The sequence below is a fragment of the Hemicordylus capensis genome, chromosome 1 (genome assembly GCF_027244095.1).
Source record: "Hemicordylus capensis ecotype Gifberg chromosome 1, rHemCap1.1.pri, whole genome shotgun sequence".
Taxonomy (NCBI): domain Eukaryota; kingdom Metazoa; phylum Chordata; class Lepidosauria; order Squamata; family Cordylidae; genus Hemicordylus; species Hemicordylus capensis.
In genome coordinates, this window is record NC_069657.1 from 328,700,384 (window position 1) to 328,716,981 (window position 16,598).

At 41.5% G+C, this 16,598-nt stretch overlaps 1 protein-coding gene across 2 annotated transcripts in view; it reads left to right on the forward strand.

Moving 5' to 3' along the window:
• Nucleotides 1-5,004, forward strand: part of LIN28B (lin-28 homolog B) — a 142,357-nt gene extending 137,353 nt beyond the window's left edge. For both annotated transcript variants that reach the window (XM_053259392.1, XM_053260235.1), the window contains exon 5: nt 690-5,004. In XM_053259392.1, the coding sequence (XP_053115367.1) occupies nt 690-1,059 (370 nt within the window). In that variant the 3' untranslated portion in view covers nt 1,060-5,004. The remainder of the gene's footprint in view (nt 1-689) is intronic.
• Nucleotides 5,005-16,598: the final 11,594 nt, after the last annotated feature.

A 16,598-nucleotide genomic window follows, 5' to 3' on the forward strand; every position in this document is an offset into this window, starting at 1 on the left:
GCTTCAGTAACAGACACTACTCTTGCAGATATACATGTACGCACTGAATGCGTGACTCGGCCAGCCATGTATCTCTCAGCCTAACCTACCTCACAGTCTTGTTGTGAGGATAAACATAACCATGTACATCTCTCTGAGCGCCTCGGAGGAAAAAGCAAGATATGAATGTGATAGATAGATAGATAGATAGATAGATAGATAGATAGATAGATAGATAGATAGATAGATAACCCCATTTACTATCACATGGCTTTTTGGAATGTACATTCTGCTGCTTCAGTTACAATTTCTTAAAGCAAGAGAGGTCCTGTGTGTCTCCTTTGTTTTATTTGTTTTGTTTGCACTGGGGAGGAAACACAGAGGGGGTGTGCTCCTCACATGACTGTGAATGAATTAAATAACATAAGGCTAGATATGAGAAATGTTGTGTGTCTGTAACCTCTTGTGCAGTACTGTATGCACAGTTACATGTTAGGAGCTCCCTAGCCCTCCTTTGGGGACAAAAGAGAGGGCACGCCCTCAACTCCTGCCTGTAGGCTCCTAGTGGCATCTGGTGGGCCACTGTGTGAAACAAGATGCTGGACTAGATGGGCCTTGGGCCTGATCCAGCAGGGCTGTTCTTATGTTCTAAAAAACGTCATGCCTGCTTTCTTTTAAGCCCCTCCATTTTCATACTTTCTGTTTTGCAGATGCTACAATTGTGGTGGCCTTGATCATCATGCTAAGGAATGTACTCTACCTCCACAGCCAAAGAAGTGCCATTACTGTCAGAGTATCATGCACATGGTGGCGAACTGCCCACACAAAACTGTTCCGCAGCAGCCCACTAGTTATCAGGGAAGATACGAAGCAGACCCCCAGGCCTCCACCTCTGCGTTCCTGAGAGAAGGGGGAGGGGCGTATGGCTACCCATCTCCATCCTGTTCTCAGGAGGGAAGAGCAGATGTCTTAGAACGTTCAAGCAGGTCACCACAAGAAGCCACTTCAAGTAAGTTATCTGCATCGCCTGAAGAACAAAGCCGAAAGGGGCCCTCTGTTCAAAAAAGGAAAAAGACTTAAAACAGCTTTGTCGCAACCTTTCATCTTCTTACCCTCTTGGGATGTCTACCTCATTCAAGCACAAGAAGAAGAATTTCACTTCTCTTTCAACCAAACTGGAATTTTAACTACTGTTGAACTGTGGTCTTCTACTTTAAAAACAAAAACAGACCAGTCACTCCAAGCAAATCACATTTGAGCTGAATGTCTTGTGTTTTGCATTGTATGAATGTGCACATACCTTGAATGTATACATTCAACACTCTCTGTTTCCTTGGATACATCATCCATTGCAAAGCAATAGTTTGTGTGATTTTTGGATGCTTACTCCTGGAATTTTTCTTTGTGTGTTGTCATCTTGATTATTGAAGAAAAAAAGGAGACGAAACTAATCACAACCGTTTTTCATGACAACCAACATTTTCTTTCACTTCTGAATCCTGCCAATAGACCATGGTACTAAAGATATTAAGACATCCCTGTAGGGTTCAGGGTAGTTTTCTTCTCCTCCTGTTACCCAGCACAAAAATGCTTTGTTTTTTTACTTGTTCTTGACATAAAAAGGGTAATGCCTTGAATTAAATATGCCTCAGAATTGCCACAATGTTTAAGGAGTTTAAGGCGCTCCCCTCTCTTTCCCTTCCCCCCAAGACAATGAATGTGGAGTTACTGTGCTGGTATCTCAAATAATGTGTTAAGTTAAAATGCAGGTTAGGTGACTGTGAGGGAGAATGTGTACATGACTGAAGTTATTTTGAGTGGTGTTGAGATCACCTTGTCCGACTCTTTGTGTATTGTGCAGACTTTGAAGTGTTAGGAAGGTGGCAGCAGCAGCAGCTTCTTCTCTTATTTGATTTTTGCTAGTGACATGCCACGTGTGAAGTGAATTTTCTGACTTTTGAGAAGTGAACACAGAGGAAAATGCCAACTGAAATGGATCCCTCGACCTTCCTTAATGCCATTGTTTAGTACTGAATCTTTAGTGAACTCTGCATAATAAAACAATAATCAAAAGCTATGACACATGGCCGTTGCCCTCACATACACACTAGATGTAACACTTGCTCCAAGAGTTTCCTCACCAAGAAATATGATTTATAATAAAATTATTGGAATAAGAAGTAAACACTGTCAGATTGCAGATCTTAAATCTAACGTATTTCTCTTATAAATTAAGACAATGACCTGAATGGCTACTGGCTATGGACATTGGCTACTTGCCTGTAGACAATGTGTTTGGCCATTCCTGATGTTACGTTTTGGCCATCTTTTAAGTTTGGTTGATTTAAAGCTACTTCATTTGTAGATGATTAAAATGTGGCAATTTGGAGGTTTCAGTTACATATCAATCAAGATAGAAGATTGGATTATAACCCTTTGCTAGAACAGCACTTCATTGTTGGAAGCTGCTTCCCTAAATGGAAGAAGAGTTGTGCTCCTGCAAGGATCCCTTCTGCAGCAGAAGGGCCCCTTGCATGACCCCAACTTGCCTTCTGTTCATGGAAGGAGTTTCTGAAGACAGAATGCTACTCCACTAAAGATTAGACTCCAACCCACCATATGCACAGCCAGAACTTCCTTTGAAGTGTTCTCTGTATTGCCTCCCATTCACAAAGAAAGCTTGATGATAAATCTATGAGCAAAAACATTTTCTTCCCATGGGCAAGAACATGTGAGTGAAAATCAGGTAGATCTCTACTTTCTAAAAGGGTTTGACCAGAGTCTTCAGGATGCACTTTCTACTGTTGTTCCATTGCTCACAATACAACTTGTTTTGACAGCCTGTAAGTCAGTTCTGATAGACTGTACCTGCTGTGAGTCCATTCACTGCATAGGAGTTGCATAGGGAAGGCATATGTCCCTTGTCAGATTGACCAAACCCGAGAAATGCCGTGCTGCTGCTGCCGCCAACACCTTTTCAGGAAAAGTGTGAGGATCAATGGCCTCAATAATGGGCACAAATCCTATGTAACTTTGCTTGAATTCATGACAGTGTTTGAGGAAAAATCTCAGTGGTTTATCCTGAAGTTCTTGGTGTGCTACAATGCAAAGCTTTTTTTTTGACGATACTGAATGTGATATATGTATAGAGGAGTACTTCCTTGCCTTATGTAAGGGTTGTATAAACTTATTTAAGTTATGTAGACAAATCAAAGTGGCATTGCTTAACCTTCAAGCAGGTATGGTAACCAGTTTAAACAGCAATGATGCAAAACGTGGTCACTTTGAAAAGGTAAACCAAAGTTCCTTGACTTTTTATAGCAAGATGGAAATGGTGGATTTGAAAACTGGCCATTCCCCTGTTTACATACACTAAAATTCCAAACCTGAAATCATTATGAAATAAGTAATTTCAGCAACCACAGACTGAATTGCTAAGAGAGCCTATCAAACTTATCTTATTATTGAAAGTTTATGTTTTATTTTTATATATTGGAGGATGCTCACTATTACAAAATAACCTTCTCAGGACAAAGAACTTTGCTCAGGGAATATGCCATGTAATTTCCCCCCCTTTTCTTCTTTTACAGAATACTTGCTTGCTCAGAACAAATCAAATGTAGACTTTTTATACTTCTGTATACATGTTATGTGCTGATGATAGTAACTACCTCTGAGTTTACATATAAATGAGTTTCTGATAACTCAAATATTCACTTTTTGCATTATGATTTCCCATAAAAACGTAAGTACAGTGGCATTTCTGTGCTTTAGAGAACATCTTGTGACTTGACATTCACAAGTAGGGCTGACTTTCAGAATTGCAGGCAGGACAGCTCCTCCCTGCTTCTGAAATTCTAAGCCACATTGTTTACATATGGGGAAACAAAATTATTCTGTTTACAGCAAATGTCTACCTCATACTTACCACATAGGCAACACCTTTGTGCTGCTCAGGCCTTAAAGGTGGCTGTTGATCCTATGGTACATATCTTTTTTAAAAAAACAAACTCTGCACCTAATAGTCCCAATTCATGCAACTTGCTTTCACTGCACATGACAGGACAAATATGTGCTTAATTTAAAAAATGATGCATCCATTTGAAACAGTGTGGAAGTCTCTGCTTTAAAGTTCAGTTCTTAAGGCACAAAAAACAAATCTGAACTTTGCAAACAGTGCATGTAAAGGCAACTAATTTGCTAAGGAAGATCCTTTCTTGGGTTATCCTCTAAATGCAAGTAATAGCATATTTTTCCTCATTTCAGTTTGCAAAGTATATTTTCCATTTTATAACCTAATTGCAGAACCAAGCTTTAAGTCCAGTTTGCCTGCTACACATTGTGCCACACCCAAATACCCAGTTCATGGTTGCTATAAAACTATCCTTTAAAATGTGCATTTCCATTCAAAAATAGGCAAGCTTGAATAAGTGCTTTGTCTGTTTGAGACCAATACCTCTGTCTAAGGGTATTATCATGGGTCATGATGTCACCATCATGGATGTCACCATCTTTAAATTGTGATAGAGTTTGCAATATGCACAGATGAATTTTTTTTTAAAAAATTCAGATTGTCAGTTTTTATTAATCCTGTTAAGGAATGTACCCTACCTCCATGCTCACTCATGATAACCTGAGCTTAAGCTGAATTCCATTTCATAGAACAATGTGAACTTGAACAGCACCTCTTGACCAAAGCTTTGGACAGCAAGCCACATCAAGTAAATGGAAATGGGGCTCCCACCAGCAGGTGTCTCTTTTTCCCCCTCCAGCAATGGAGCCCCTCCTCTCCTCCAAAAGGATATCAGAACGGATGTTCGGCCTTGAGAGTCAACTTACTCTTTTTCTTCAGTGAGGGTTGTGCCACTGAACTGGCCCAAATACTGTATGCACACTTGCATAGCATCTCTTAAGACCATTTCTGGAAGGGAAAAGCCAACAGGATGATTATGTAGGTGTTCTTTGGGCACTAACATTAACTATGAAAATGTGATACAATTGCCAAATAAAGGCTAGTCAATTTTTTTTTTTAAAAAACCCCATTGTTTTAATTTGTGCTATTGCTGTCCCAAAGTTACTTCTAGTATGTAGTTTTGTGGATGGAGACCCATAAAAGTGTAGACCTGGTTGACCTTCTTTGTAAGAAAAGTTTATAAAGAATGTGGGAAGATCTCATTAAGTCGTAAAGCTAATTTAAATTAATTTATCTCTAAGAAATGTTTATCATAAAAATATATGTGTGTGTGTTTTTCTTCCCCTTGCGTTATGATGGATATAAAAGTAATTGGGAAAAGATGTAAGCATGTGCAGATGCACTGAGTTTTAATTTTACTAGATGTCTTTAATGAGATTTGATTTTTTGTCTTTGCTTGCTTTTAAAGACTTGTTAAATGTGTCTTGTTCTGCTTTTATATCAACAGCCTCTTTAAGATATGCTGGTTTTGTCACTTCTGTCATTATGACTGGTTAGTAACAAGATGTTAGCTTAGGAACCTTCATAGGGTTTTGTTTTCACAGGGCTGTATATAGTCCAGTGGCTCTGTTTGGCAGTTCAGATGGAGGGGGAGTGTAAGCAAACTGTGGGCCCTGGACCAAATTGATTAGGCTGATGAGTGGTGGTATTTGCTTTCTAATTGCCAGCTTCAGAACCAAAAGAGAGGTGTCGGCAAGCAGATTCGGTGACAACGGGGTCATGTGAGAGGGTGGCCCTAATCAAAGTACTCTTCTAGGAAAACTAGTTGCCGACGAGGCTTTTATGACTAGAGTTTTGAGTCTAAAGCTGCTCTACAACAAGCACATGGCCTGTTCATTTGAAAGGGGAATGTGCCAGCACATCAAACAGAAATATTAGCTGACTATAAGCAAGTATTGAGACACTTGCTGCAATTGTTGCTAACCTAAAATGGCAGACTAACCAGGGCAGGACACTCTGATGGTTTTTACTACCTCTTGTATTTACTACTTTTTGAACAACAAACTTGTTGACAAGTATTACCAGATTGGCTTTTATCTCTGTATGTTGTTCAAAGTAAGCCCGATAGCCAGAGACCAAAGTGAACACTGATATCTATGCGTCTTGAATATTGTCTTCTTAGTGTTTTTAAAACTGTCCTCTGTAGTAAATAGATTACCTCATGGTCCATTTTTATTCATACTTTGTTTACAAAATAATAAAATAATCACTTGAATTGTACAGGTCTTTTTTAAAAAGAAAAGGCAGTTAGTTTAATCTTTTTGAAGGCCATTTTCACATGTTTACTGTCTGTCTTGTTGGACTGAAGCACTGATTTGCCTTTCAACATATCCTGTATTTTATATATTCATTTATGCTTTTTTTATTTCTGTCCATCAATTGTGACTGAGGTTTAAAAAAATTACATGATGAAATAAAACATATAACATTGGCATTCCCAAAAGCCTTCTGAAATGTTCTATAATTTGTAGAGTGAATGGGGAAGAGCAGCCATCTTGAAAATACTATTTTGTGCTTGAGTCTAAACATTCTAGTTCTTTGCAGCAGATTCTTTTGGTATGAATTCACCATATTGGAAATGAAAGTGTTTCCTGGTTAATAATTTGACTTGTGTGTAGTCTGGTTTACATGAAGTATCCAGGAAATTGTATCCCTTTATCAGAATTATTATAGCACAATTTGAATATTATACAGCATAGTCAATGTCCATTGCACTTTACAAAATTATGTAAGCAAGGCTGACAGTCCTGCTTACATAATAATCCAAACTTCTGCAGTATTGAGACAGTAGAGGAAGGAGAAGGGAATCAAGCTAGATCATGAAAGTCTCAGGGCATCTGAAAGTATATGACCTTGCCTGAAGCTATGGAGGTCGAGGTTTGGTCAGTTCTCTGGATGACAGCCTGGGAATTCCATGTACGCTGCCTTAAGTTTCACTATGGAAAAAAGACAGGATAAAAATGTAAAATAGTGAAATGAACTCTTTAGAAATTCATGACATCAATCCCTTTAACCATTAAGGATTAATGGGATTTTTAGGGAAAAGAAAAAACTGGGGTGAATCCATGTGGTCCAATAGATGGTGTGTTGTACTTCTTCTAGGTTCAGGTTCTGGATCTATGGATTCTTTGGATGGACTCATAGGGAAGATGAGTGAAGGCCAAACTACATGTTATGGAGCCCCTCTTCACATCAAGAGGCTCAAGTTTTATTTTTAATAAGACCCAGGTTGAGCTGCCCTGGACCATAGCAGAGGGGAAGGGAGCTTTTATCCTACCTTCTGCTATACTTTTGATCTTGATTATGCCTCACCCTCATGATTGCTATTTGCTATAGGAAAAACTTCAGGTTGCTTACCTGTAACTGGAGTTCTTCTGGTGTTCATCTATCCAGTCACACCGATGGGCTTTGCCCTCACACGAAGAAAGCATCCGGAAAATACTCACAAGCCTTTCTTTACTTCTGTCTCTCCTGATGGGTAGCTAGGCTCTCCCCCATCCCCCCACACCAGGTCACAGATGACCACCAGAAGAACTCCAGTTACAGGTAAGCAACCTGAAGTTCTTCTAAGTGGTTTCTGGTTATCACACAGACGGGCACATCTCAAGTTCCTGGACTTTGGAGGAGGGATGAGCTCGAACACAGTTAAAGCACTATAATCAGATAGTATGTGACCCATAAAGGAGCATAAAAGGTTCTCATCAGTGAACAGAAGGACACTTTATTGAAGATAATTCACAACAGCAGAATGATTGAGCGAACACCTTATTGAAATACAGCCTGTAGAACTGATCTCCCAAAGGCAGCATCATTACGGGCCCGAACATTCAGAGCATAGTGCTTTATGAAAGATGAAGGTGAAGACCACGTCGTGGCCTGGCAGATGGAATCCTGTCAAATGCCGTGGAAGTGACCACTGCTCTGGTGGAGTGAGCTTTCAATGCAGAGGGGGGTTCCAACCCAGCCACTTGGTAAGCCAATCTGATAGCCTGTGCAATCCAAGCCAGTATAGACAGCAGAAGCTCTCTGGGCCTTCCATGGCGCACCATAGGTTACAAACAACACTGTATTAGACCTAAACAGTGCCGTGCGGTGGACATAAAAGGCCAACGCCCATCTAAGATCTAGAGCATGCCACTTTCGCTCCGATTCAGAAGAAGGGTTCAGGAAGAAAACTGGTAAGGAAATGGCTTGCAACCTATGAAAGATCAAGACTATCTTAGGCAGAAAAGAAACATCAACCCTTAAAATGACTTTTCTCTTTTTGAAACAGTAGGTAAGGTGGATCACAACACAAGGCCTGTAACTCCCCCACTCTCCTGGCTGATGTAATCGCGGCCAGAAATATGGTCTTGAGAGTTAACAAACGGAAGTTGCACATCACCATAGGCTTGAAAGGTTTGCCCATGAGGGCAGAGAGCACACCTGGTAAGTCCTGTGAAGGAGCTATAGCGGGCTGGTCTGGGTGTAGGTATGCCAACCCCTTCAAAAACTGTGATCTCCTTTAAAGTGAACAAGGAAGGTGCCGTGGGGTGGGAGGTACTCCAAAAGGCAGATATTTTAGCCAGGTGTACCCTGACGGAGAACATCGAAAGTCCTGACTCCTTGAGAGGAGTAAATACGACAGAATGGTAGCTACTGGGACCACAGTAGGGTCTATGTCACCAGTAGACCTTATGTATTCAGAAAACTGCCTCCACTTTGCCCCATAGGAGGACAAAGTAGAGGGTTTCCTAGATGCTGAGAAGACCTCAGTCAGTTCCACAGACAAAGGGGGGATTCGCCGTGCCATTAGGCGCAGTTTCTGTATGTCTGGATGGAGTATCTTCTCCGCTTGTTGAGATAACAGTGCAGAAAGGAGAGGAAGTTTGAAGAAGCAGTCACTGGACATGTGGAGTAGACGGAACCGGGAGCCATGAGAATGCCGTTCGTCCTTTCGCCCTCCAACTTCTGGAGAACCCTAGGGAGAAGCAGAATTGGAGGGAACAGGTAAAACAAGGCCCCTGTCCATGTGGTTGTGAAGGCATCGCCCTCTGAGTTTTCTCCACACCCTCTCTGGAGTAATGCACTGGACATTGGTAGCTGTGTTCGCTTGCAAAAAGGTCTATTAGCGGGGTTCCCCGCCTCCCAGAGTAAATAAATATAATAGTGAGATAGGAGAGAATAAAAATAAATAAACCTAAATATCAGTCTTTTAGAAAAGCCTGCAAGGACTTCCACCAAGATTCTTCCTCGGTGGATGAAAAAGACCTGAGGAGGAGGGTGCTGAGCATGTGATCTGGGTGTTGATTGGGGAGGAGCCTAGCTACCTATCAGGAGAGACAGAAGTAAAGAAAGGCTTGCGAGTATTTTCCAGATGCTTTCTTCACGTGAGTGCAAAGCCCAGCTGTGTGACTGGACAGAGACCACTTGGAAGAACAAATGTTCTGTTGGCACCAATTAAAAAAATTCCGCTTGGCAAAAAACCAGGAGATTAACTAGTTTGGAGGTTTAAAGCCCCCTTTCCCCCACTGCTAGTGTTCTGATCTATAGGAGGGCCTGATCTGGCTCCTATTTTTAAAATAAGTTAAACTCATCAGTGTTAAGGACAGGATCTCGACATAACATATGACTGCTTGCCTGAATAATGTCAGCTGTACAATGATTTGATAACTGACTAATAATGCAAGATTCTTTTAGCTTAATCTTGTAGCACACAATGCTTTTTAGTAGGCTGTATATGTGTCCGTATTTGTCTGTTTTATGTTGATATAAAATCATATAAAAGCCATGTCGATATAAAAGCCAATTGTTTAAAATTTAAGCTGTAGAGAGCAAGGCAAGTATTTTGCTATTCAATAAATAAATAAATTAAATTAAATTAAATATACTAACATGGCTCATGCAGTGGTTTAGGGATAAGTGGGGAGAACAGACTGAAGTTGGGAAGATGGATGTTTCTGGCCAGGGGGAAGAAAAGGAAACTACAGAAGAGACATATGCCTCTGGCAACAAAGGATGTTAATTAATTTACATTTTATATCCCGCTCTTCCTCCAAGGAGCCCAGAGCGGTGTACTACATACTTAAGTTTCTCCTCACAACCCTGTGAAGTAGGTTAGGCTGAGAGAGAAGTGACAGGCCCAGTGTCACCCAGCAAGTCTCATGGCTGAATGAGGATTTGAACTCGGGTCTCTCTGGTCCTAGTCCAACACTCTAACCACTACACCTCACTAGCTTCCCATGTTGCCATGGAAATGCTTTTATCTTGTCAGCTACATGATGCTATTACATAATACAATACTACATATTTATTCTGGTCTAAAACCATAATAAAGATTGATTTATACAATACTATTGCAAAGAAGACCAAAGTCGCCACAGAAGTGGTTACCCTGCCCCAAGTTAAATAGTCACGTTAACTTGTGAAACCAAGGCCTCATTGATAAATCTGCTTCTGGTTTCAAAATTACAATGATTTTGAAGAACTAAGGATGTACACCCTTGTCAAGGCCTTTAGGCAGCTGTTCTGCAGAAACAGAGCTACCCACCTCTCTGGGATTTCTACTTTGGGCCATCCCCTGAAATCCCCTGGTTTTTGCACTTGCATGGCTGGATTGAGGCTGCTTGTCTCTCTGGAACTGGTCTGCCCTAGAGGCTGCTGTGTACAACCTTCCTGGTCAGATTCCTGTTTGTTATGCAGTTGTACACTTCTTGTGGGGTGTGGTTAATTCATACCAGCCTCTTTTCAAACTAAAATGATTAAAATGTGTGATCTCCACACAAGGGAATGTGGCACTTGCTAAAGTACTCCTTGTCAATGTGGCGGTAAAAACATAAGAGGAGGGCCAATAAAGGGGGAAACTCCTGGGCAGAAGCAGACTATGACTGGGCAGACTTTGATCAACAGCTGTGGTGCTTTCCCAAGCTGCAGCTGCAACCCTGGACATTCTTGGTAGGGAACAAGTCTTGCTGAATGCTGAATTCTGTCAGACAGAATATTCTGTCTGGATATTCATAGGAACCAGGGGACATGACTAAACTGAACTTCCTCTGAGTGTTCACAGCTTGCACATTAAAATGACTCAGAAGTGATGCATTAAAAACGCTCTTCTCATGTGAATAGGATAACCAGCACTGAACTCTGAAATAGGTCTGTACCTTAAGACTTGCCTAGAAGGCAGATTTTTACCAGGTACAGTTTTCCCCATCCCAGTTCCGCCGCGATTAGCTAAACTGCCCTTAATGAGGTTCCGCCTGGCATGCTTAACTATGAAAACACCTATTTGTCTGACATATTTATAAACTGCCTAAATATATGTCTCAAGGCAGTTCTCATTCCAGAGTATGGGATGCATCATTCCTGATTCTCCCACTGCAAGTATAATCCAGCCAGAATCCAATTGGTTTAAATAACATGCTGAATAATGCCTATAGTTGTGTTCCTATGCAATTTGATTAAGTGGGCTGCAGACCACATGGCATTGTTCCAATGACCTAAGAGTTTATGAAAATCCTCTCTCACAAATATTTATGCATGTGCACAGTGGGATTATTGTGTCTTTAAAACATGAATTTACTTAATGCATCTTAATAACGTGTGTGTGTGTGTGCGCGCACGCGCGCACACACACACACACAGAGTGTTTAGCAGTCTGTAGGCAGGATGAAAAAGCTTGATTTGTTCAGTTACTGGGAATGGGTTGTTAGGCTGACAGCTGTGCAGCTCTGTATTAATCCAGTGTGACAATATTTTTCGTGTGTGTTCTTTTTAAAATCCAGACAAGATAAAGTGAGTGAACAGGGCAATCATAGTATGTGCAATTGGGCTAGTATGTAGTTGGACAAATAGTTTTGTCAATAAGTAGCTGAAAATTCATTTCTGCATCGCCTTTTACTGCAGAGGATGAAGGGGAATACATTTCCCAAGTGTACTTTGCACAGGAAATCAGGATGTGGTCTTAATATATTATTAATTTCTAAGGGGGAAACACATGGAGGAGCATTAGAAACTGAAGTACAATCAATTACCATAACCGGAAGGGATTCAGCTGAAAATTCTGATCATAAGCCTGTTTGTGAGGGTTTCTAGTACACCTGAGATCCCCCAAAGTGCACTGCATTACTAAGCGCTTACAAGACAAGAAACTCTCACACTTCCATCTATGAATCCTTAGTGGCTCTGAAGATCATCAGCATAGAATAAGGTCTAAAATATTTAGCTTGGACATAGGAATTTCAGACTTAAATCCCTATTTAGCCTATCCTACCTACTATATATCCAGGATTGCCAGTGTGTTTTCTGACAATCCTAACAAGGTCTTTAGCAGAATCTAGTAGGTGAAGCTTTTCCCAGCACTGCATAAGCATATCAAGAACACTTTCATCTGGAAGACTGTTCATTACTTCACAGCTTTAAAAGTGCAAGAGCTTGGGCAGGAAGAATAATGTTGGCAAACTTATCTACTGCTAGAGAGAAAGTAGGATTCCATTACCATTTTATGAGGATAAAAGTCTGTCCACTATTTTTATAATGAGGGTATAAAATAAATTGGGTTGAGAAGATTCTTTCAAACATCAGAGGAAAATTTCATGGGTAAAAATCTCAAAATATTGAGCAGTAATGTTAACAAGTATTGCCTTATTAAAAAATCTGAGGGAGATGTATTTGATATCTAAGTAGGGGTATTTTGGGTCAAGTTAGTGGTTATCTATGTAAAACATGCATCCAGAGTTTGACTTCTGAGTAGTTTATTTTGAACTGCTTTGGTTAGCGTGCATATTTTCATTAGTATAATGATAATTAATCACTGATAGATTCTGAATACATTTCAATAGCGGGGGAAGGTGTAAAAACATTCACAGCAAAATGAAGTTTGATAGCATCAGTACACGATATAATCAATTAAAAGAGCAACTTTTAACACTTCATACTACACAGCGGATTTTCATCAAACCAGGAAGGCTCTTTAAGCTTCCAATAGAATCTAGTGAACGCAATCTAGTGAATGCAAATAGGGAAGTATGTTAGAGGTGTTGCCAGCTGGGGCATGGCTACAGGTGAAAGCTGCACTTCAAGGGGAAAATCTTTGAAACTGCTATGTCCCAATTTCTTATCCAATATTTTTGAAATTTAGGCATCTTCTAGCTCTCATCAAGTATACTCACTGTGCAAAATCTCATAATGTGAAGACAAGTGTCTTGATTGTAGTATTAGAATGTTGAGGCAATAATTTGCTGTGCCACATAGGTTGTTGAAAAGCCTGGCTATCTTACCTTTAGAAAAAGAAAAAAGACAGTGGTTTAATTTTCTGTCTGCAACAAGCCTAATCCTCCCGCTCAAAGTGTTTTACAAGTGGACTAGGGCACACACGGAATAAAATACAGTTGAGAGGTACATTGGCTGCCCTTTTGGATACATGTTCACAGTTTTACTAATTCTGAATGTGGGTAACTTTAAGCATTTTCTCTCTGAAATCTGTAACTATGGTCATGGTATATCGTGCTCTCAGGAAGCTGAAATGTCAAGACAAATTAATTAGGACACTTTGTCTTCCCTTTAGTACTGGAAGTCCATTCCTTTTTAAATAGGAAACAGCTGTGACCAACATGCAAGGAGGAAGGGAAAACATTCTATTTGATTCAGCAGACCCCGCCTACAATAACCAGGACTGTAACTTACATGATTGCTTGTGGGGTGGGGAGGTTGTCTTTACATTGAATCATGTGCCATTAAAACTTCATTCCATAAAGTCCCATTAAAGATTGATTTGTAGTGGGAAGACTTGGCCACAGGACTTTGTGATTTCCTACTCTTCAGCCATAGTCTGCTCTCTCCTGGTGGCAATTCTTGATATCTGTAAGGATTCCAGAAACAATTCTTCATTGCTTCCAGCTTCTTCAGCATGCAATTAGTTGCCCTTAGGTTTGGCAACCATATATATATATATATATATATATATATATATATATATATATATATATATAAAAATTCGCTTACGGACGACCGAGTTGAGGACTACGTCCGGAGCAGTGCGGATGCCTGGGGAGGGGGCCGCAGCGAGGGAGGCTGGTCGAACTCAGTTAAATTGCAAACAGGACAGAGGACTGGGGAACAGAGACAGAGGAAGAAAGGGGAATGGCAGGCAGGAATCGGCCGGCAACCTTGGGGCAGCAGGAGCATGTATGAGTGGGGTGGCTGGGGCCAGTTTCCTGCTATGCGAGCTGTGGGTGGTGGCGGGAAGGGCTGTTTGAGGGACGTTAACCTTCCCGCCACTGTTCCCGGCCCGCCTTCCCCACAGCCACTCTGTTGCACCCCACACCTCAAAAAAGAGGGGAGAAACAGAGCGAGGGAGGGAGCTGTGGGGGGGAGAGAGACAGAGTGAGGGAGGAAGCTGTGGGGGGGAGAGAGACAGAGCGAGGGAGGGAGCTGTGGGGGGGAGAGAGACAGAGCGAGGGAGGGAGCTGTGGGGGGGAGAGAGACAGAGCGAGGGAGGGAGCTGTGGGGGGGGGAGACAGAGCGAGGGAGGGAGCTGTGGGGCGGGGAGAGACAGAGCGAGGGAGGGAGCTGTGGGGCGGGGAGAGACAGAGCGAGGGAGGGAGCTGTGGGGGGGCAATGAGACAGTTGTGGGAGGGGGAGAGAGAGGGGGGAACACGGTGCAATGCACGGCTAAAAAGGGAGGACCAGCTAAATGAATTCTCCCAACTAAACCCCAGAAAGTTAGTAAACTACCACACAGATGTTCTGTGCGGGTTCAGCTAGTGATAGTATATTATACCTGTTCCGTGGTTTTGGTTCTTTTTAGCTACTCATAGATGAGTGTGGACAGGATTAATTTAAAATATTTTGATCCTGCTTTTTAACCCAAAGGTTTCCAAGCTGATATACAAGATAAAGTGGAATATATGAATGCCACTAATTGGGGCTGTTCACATGACTGCAAGGGCAGGCAGGGTTCAGTCATGCGTCCACATGACCAGCACTGCCGGAAGCAGTGCGGATTAATCTAAGCTCTGCTTCTGGCAGTGTAATCACAGGCCGGAACTTGTCCCAGCCTCCGGAAATCCCACAATGCATTGGGGCATTCCAAGAGACGTGCACTCTAGATGCCCATCTGTGTATGCAACTAGGCCGGAAGCAGCCCTGCTAGCTCACGAGCAAGTAGCCTGGATTAAGGGAGTGCTCACTCCCTTAACGTTGGCTAGCAGTCACGCTAAAAAGCTGGGCTAGGCAGTGCTGGCTCGCTGAGATTGTGCTAGCTTCTTATACTTTAGAAACCATCTAGGGTACAGTGATTCCTGTTGCAGCAGACAGGCAGAAATCTCAGCCCGACTTGACATGCAGATAGTAGCTCACATACCGTGTGTTCCATTTGCCTTGTAAGAAAAATGCAAACACAGTTGCATGATGGATGGTCATTGTAAATAATGGCCATCCATTAAACATCTGTGTGATCCTTGCACCCTGAGCAAAAACACCCATGTGCAACTGTGTGTATATTCTGTTATAAGACAGATGGAATGTTGCGCAGATTGTCAGCCAGTAACTTGTTCCTCCTCCCTTTTCCAAAGGAGTTGGAAACTCTTTTAAACACATAAACACTTTTCTCTTTTAACAAATGCTTTTTAACTATATTTAAAATTATATTTTTCAACTTTGGGAGTAAATGAAGGACAGCAACATATAAAGGTCTTAAACAGTTTGCAGAACCAGCAACGAAATTGACTCTGGATTTGCCACACAACAATGTCTGTGTAGTGTTGAGGACGGTCCACCTCAACATATCAGAACCAGAGGTACCACCTCAGAAGTATATGGAATATAGGCCTGTGTCTGATTTCATTTTATATTAAGAGTTTAATTAAATGCCTGGACTCAAGGTAAACTGATACCCAGGTCAACTGCTCTGTGAAGGAGGAGGCAATCCAGCATTGTATTGTGAAATGGCTACTCAAGGGAGTACAAAAGCCAGGCCTGAATGCTGAATGCTATATCCAAATGCTAAAATGTGACTCACTACCAGATAATGTCTGTGGAAAGGCCAGGGGCTGAGCTCCCCTCTCCTGTCGCAAGAAGCCAGTGTTAATCATTGTCAACGATTAACTCAATTGCTCTCTATAGAGATTCAACATAGGTAAATGCATACAAAGAATTAACTCGTCTCGCACATGTACCCCTTTTTATGTTACTTTAAATATTCTCTTGTTATAATTACACACTAGATAGAGGTACACAAGAAATAATGTAATTGCTGTCTCACACAAATAGAACTAATTCTCTCACTAACTCCTGACTTTTAACACCTTTTGGGAAGATGCCATTTGTAGCTCAGAGATGCAGATTTGCTTTGGGCAATGTCCCCCCACCACACACACACACTTTCTAAGCACACAATTTACAGAAGATGAGATGGAGATCTCTCTGGACTGGCCAATATCCTGAATAATTAAAAGACATTGTCCAGAAGGTAACAGCATTGTTACCCTTTTTGAGGACCCAGGAAAAGATGAGATTCTGAATAGATCAAAGGAAAAATACACTATAAAGAATGAGGCTACTGGACAGAGAGTCAGCAGTCTTGTGCCTACAGGCAATCTTTTGCCTACAGCAAGAGCTGCTCACAAGGATCCCAGAGTTTGCTGCTAAGCCGCGGGGCAACAGCAGGAAC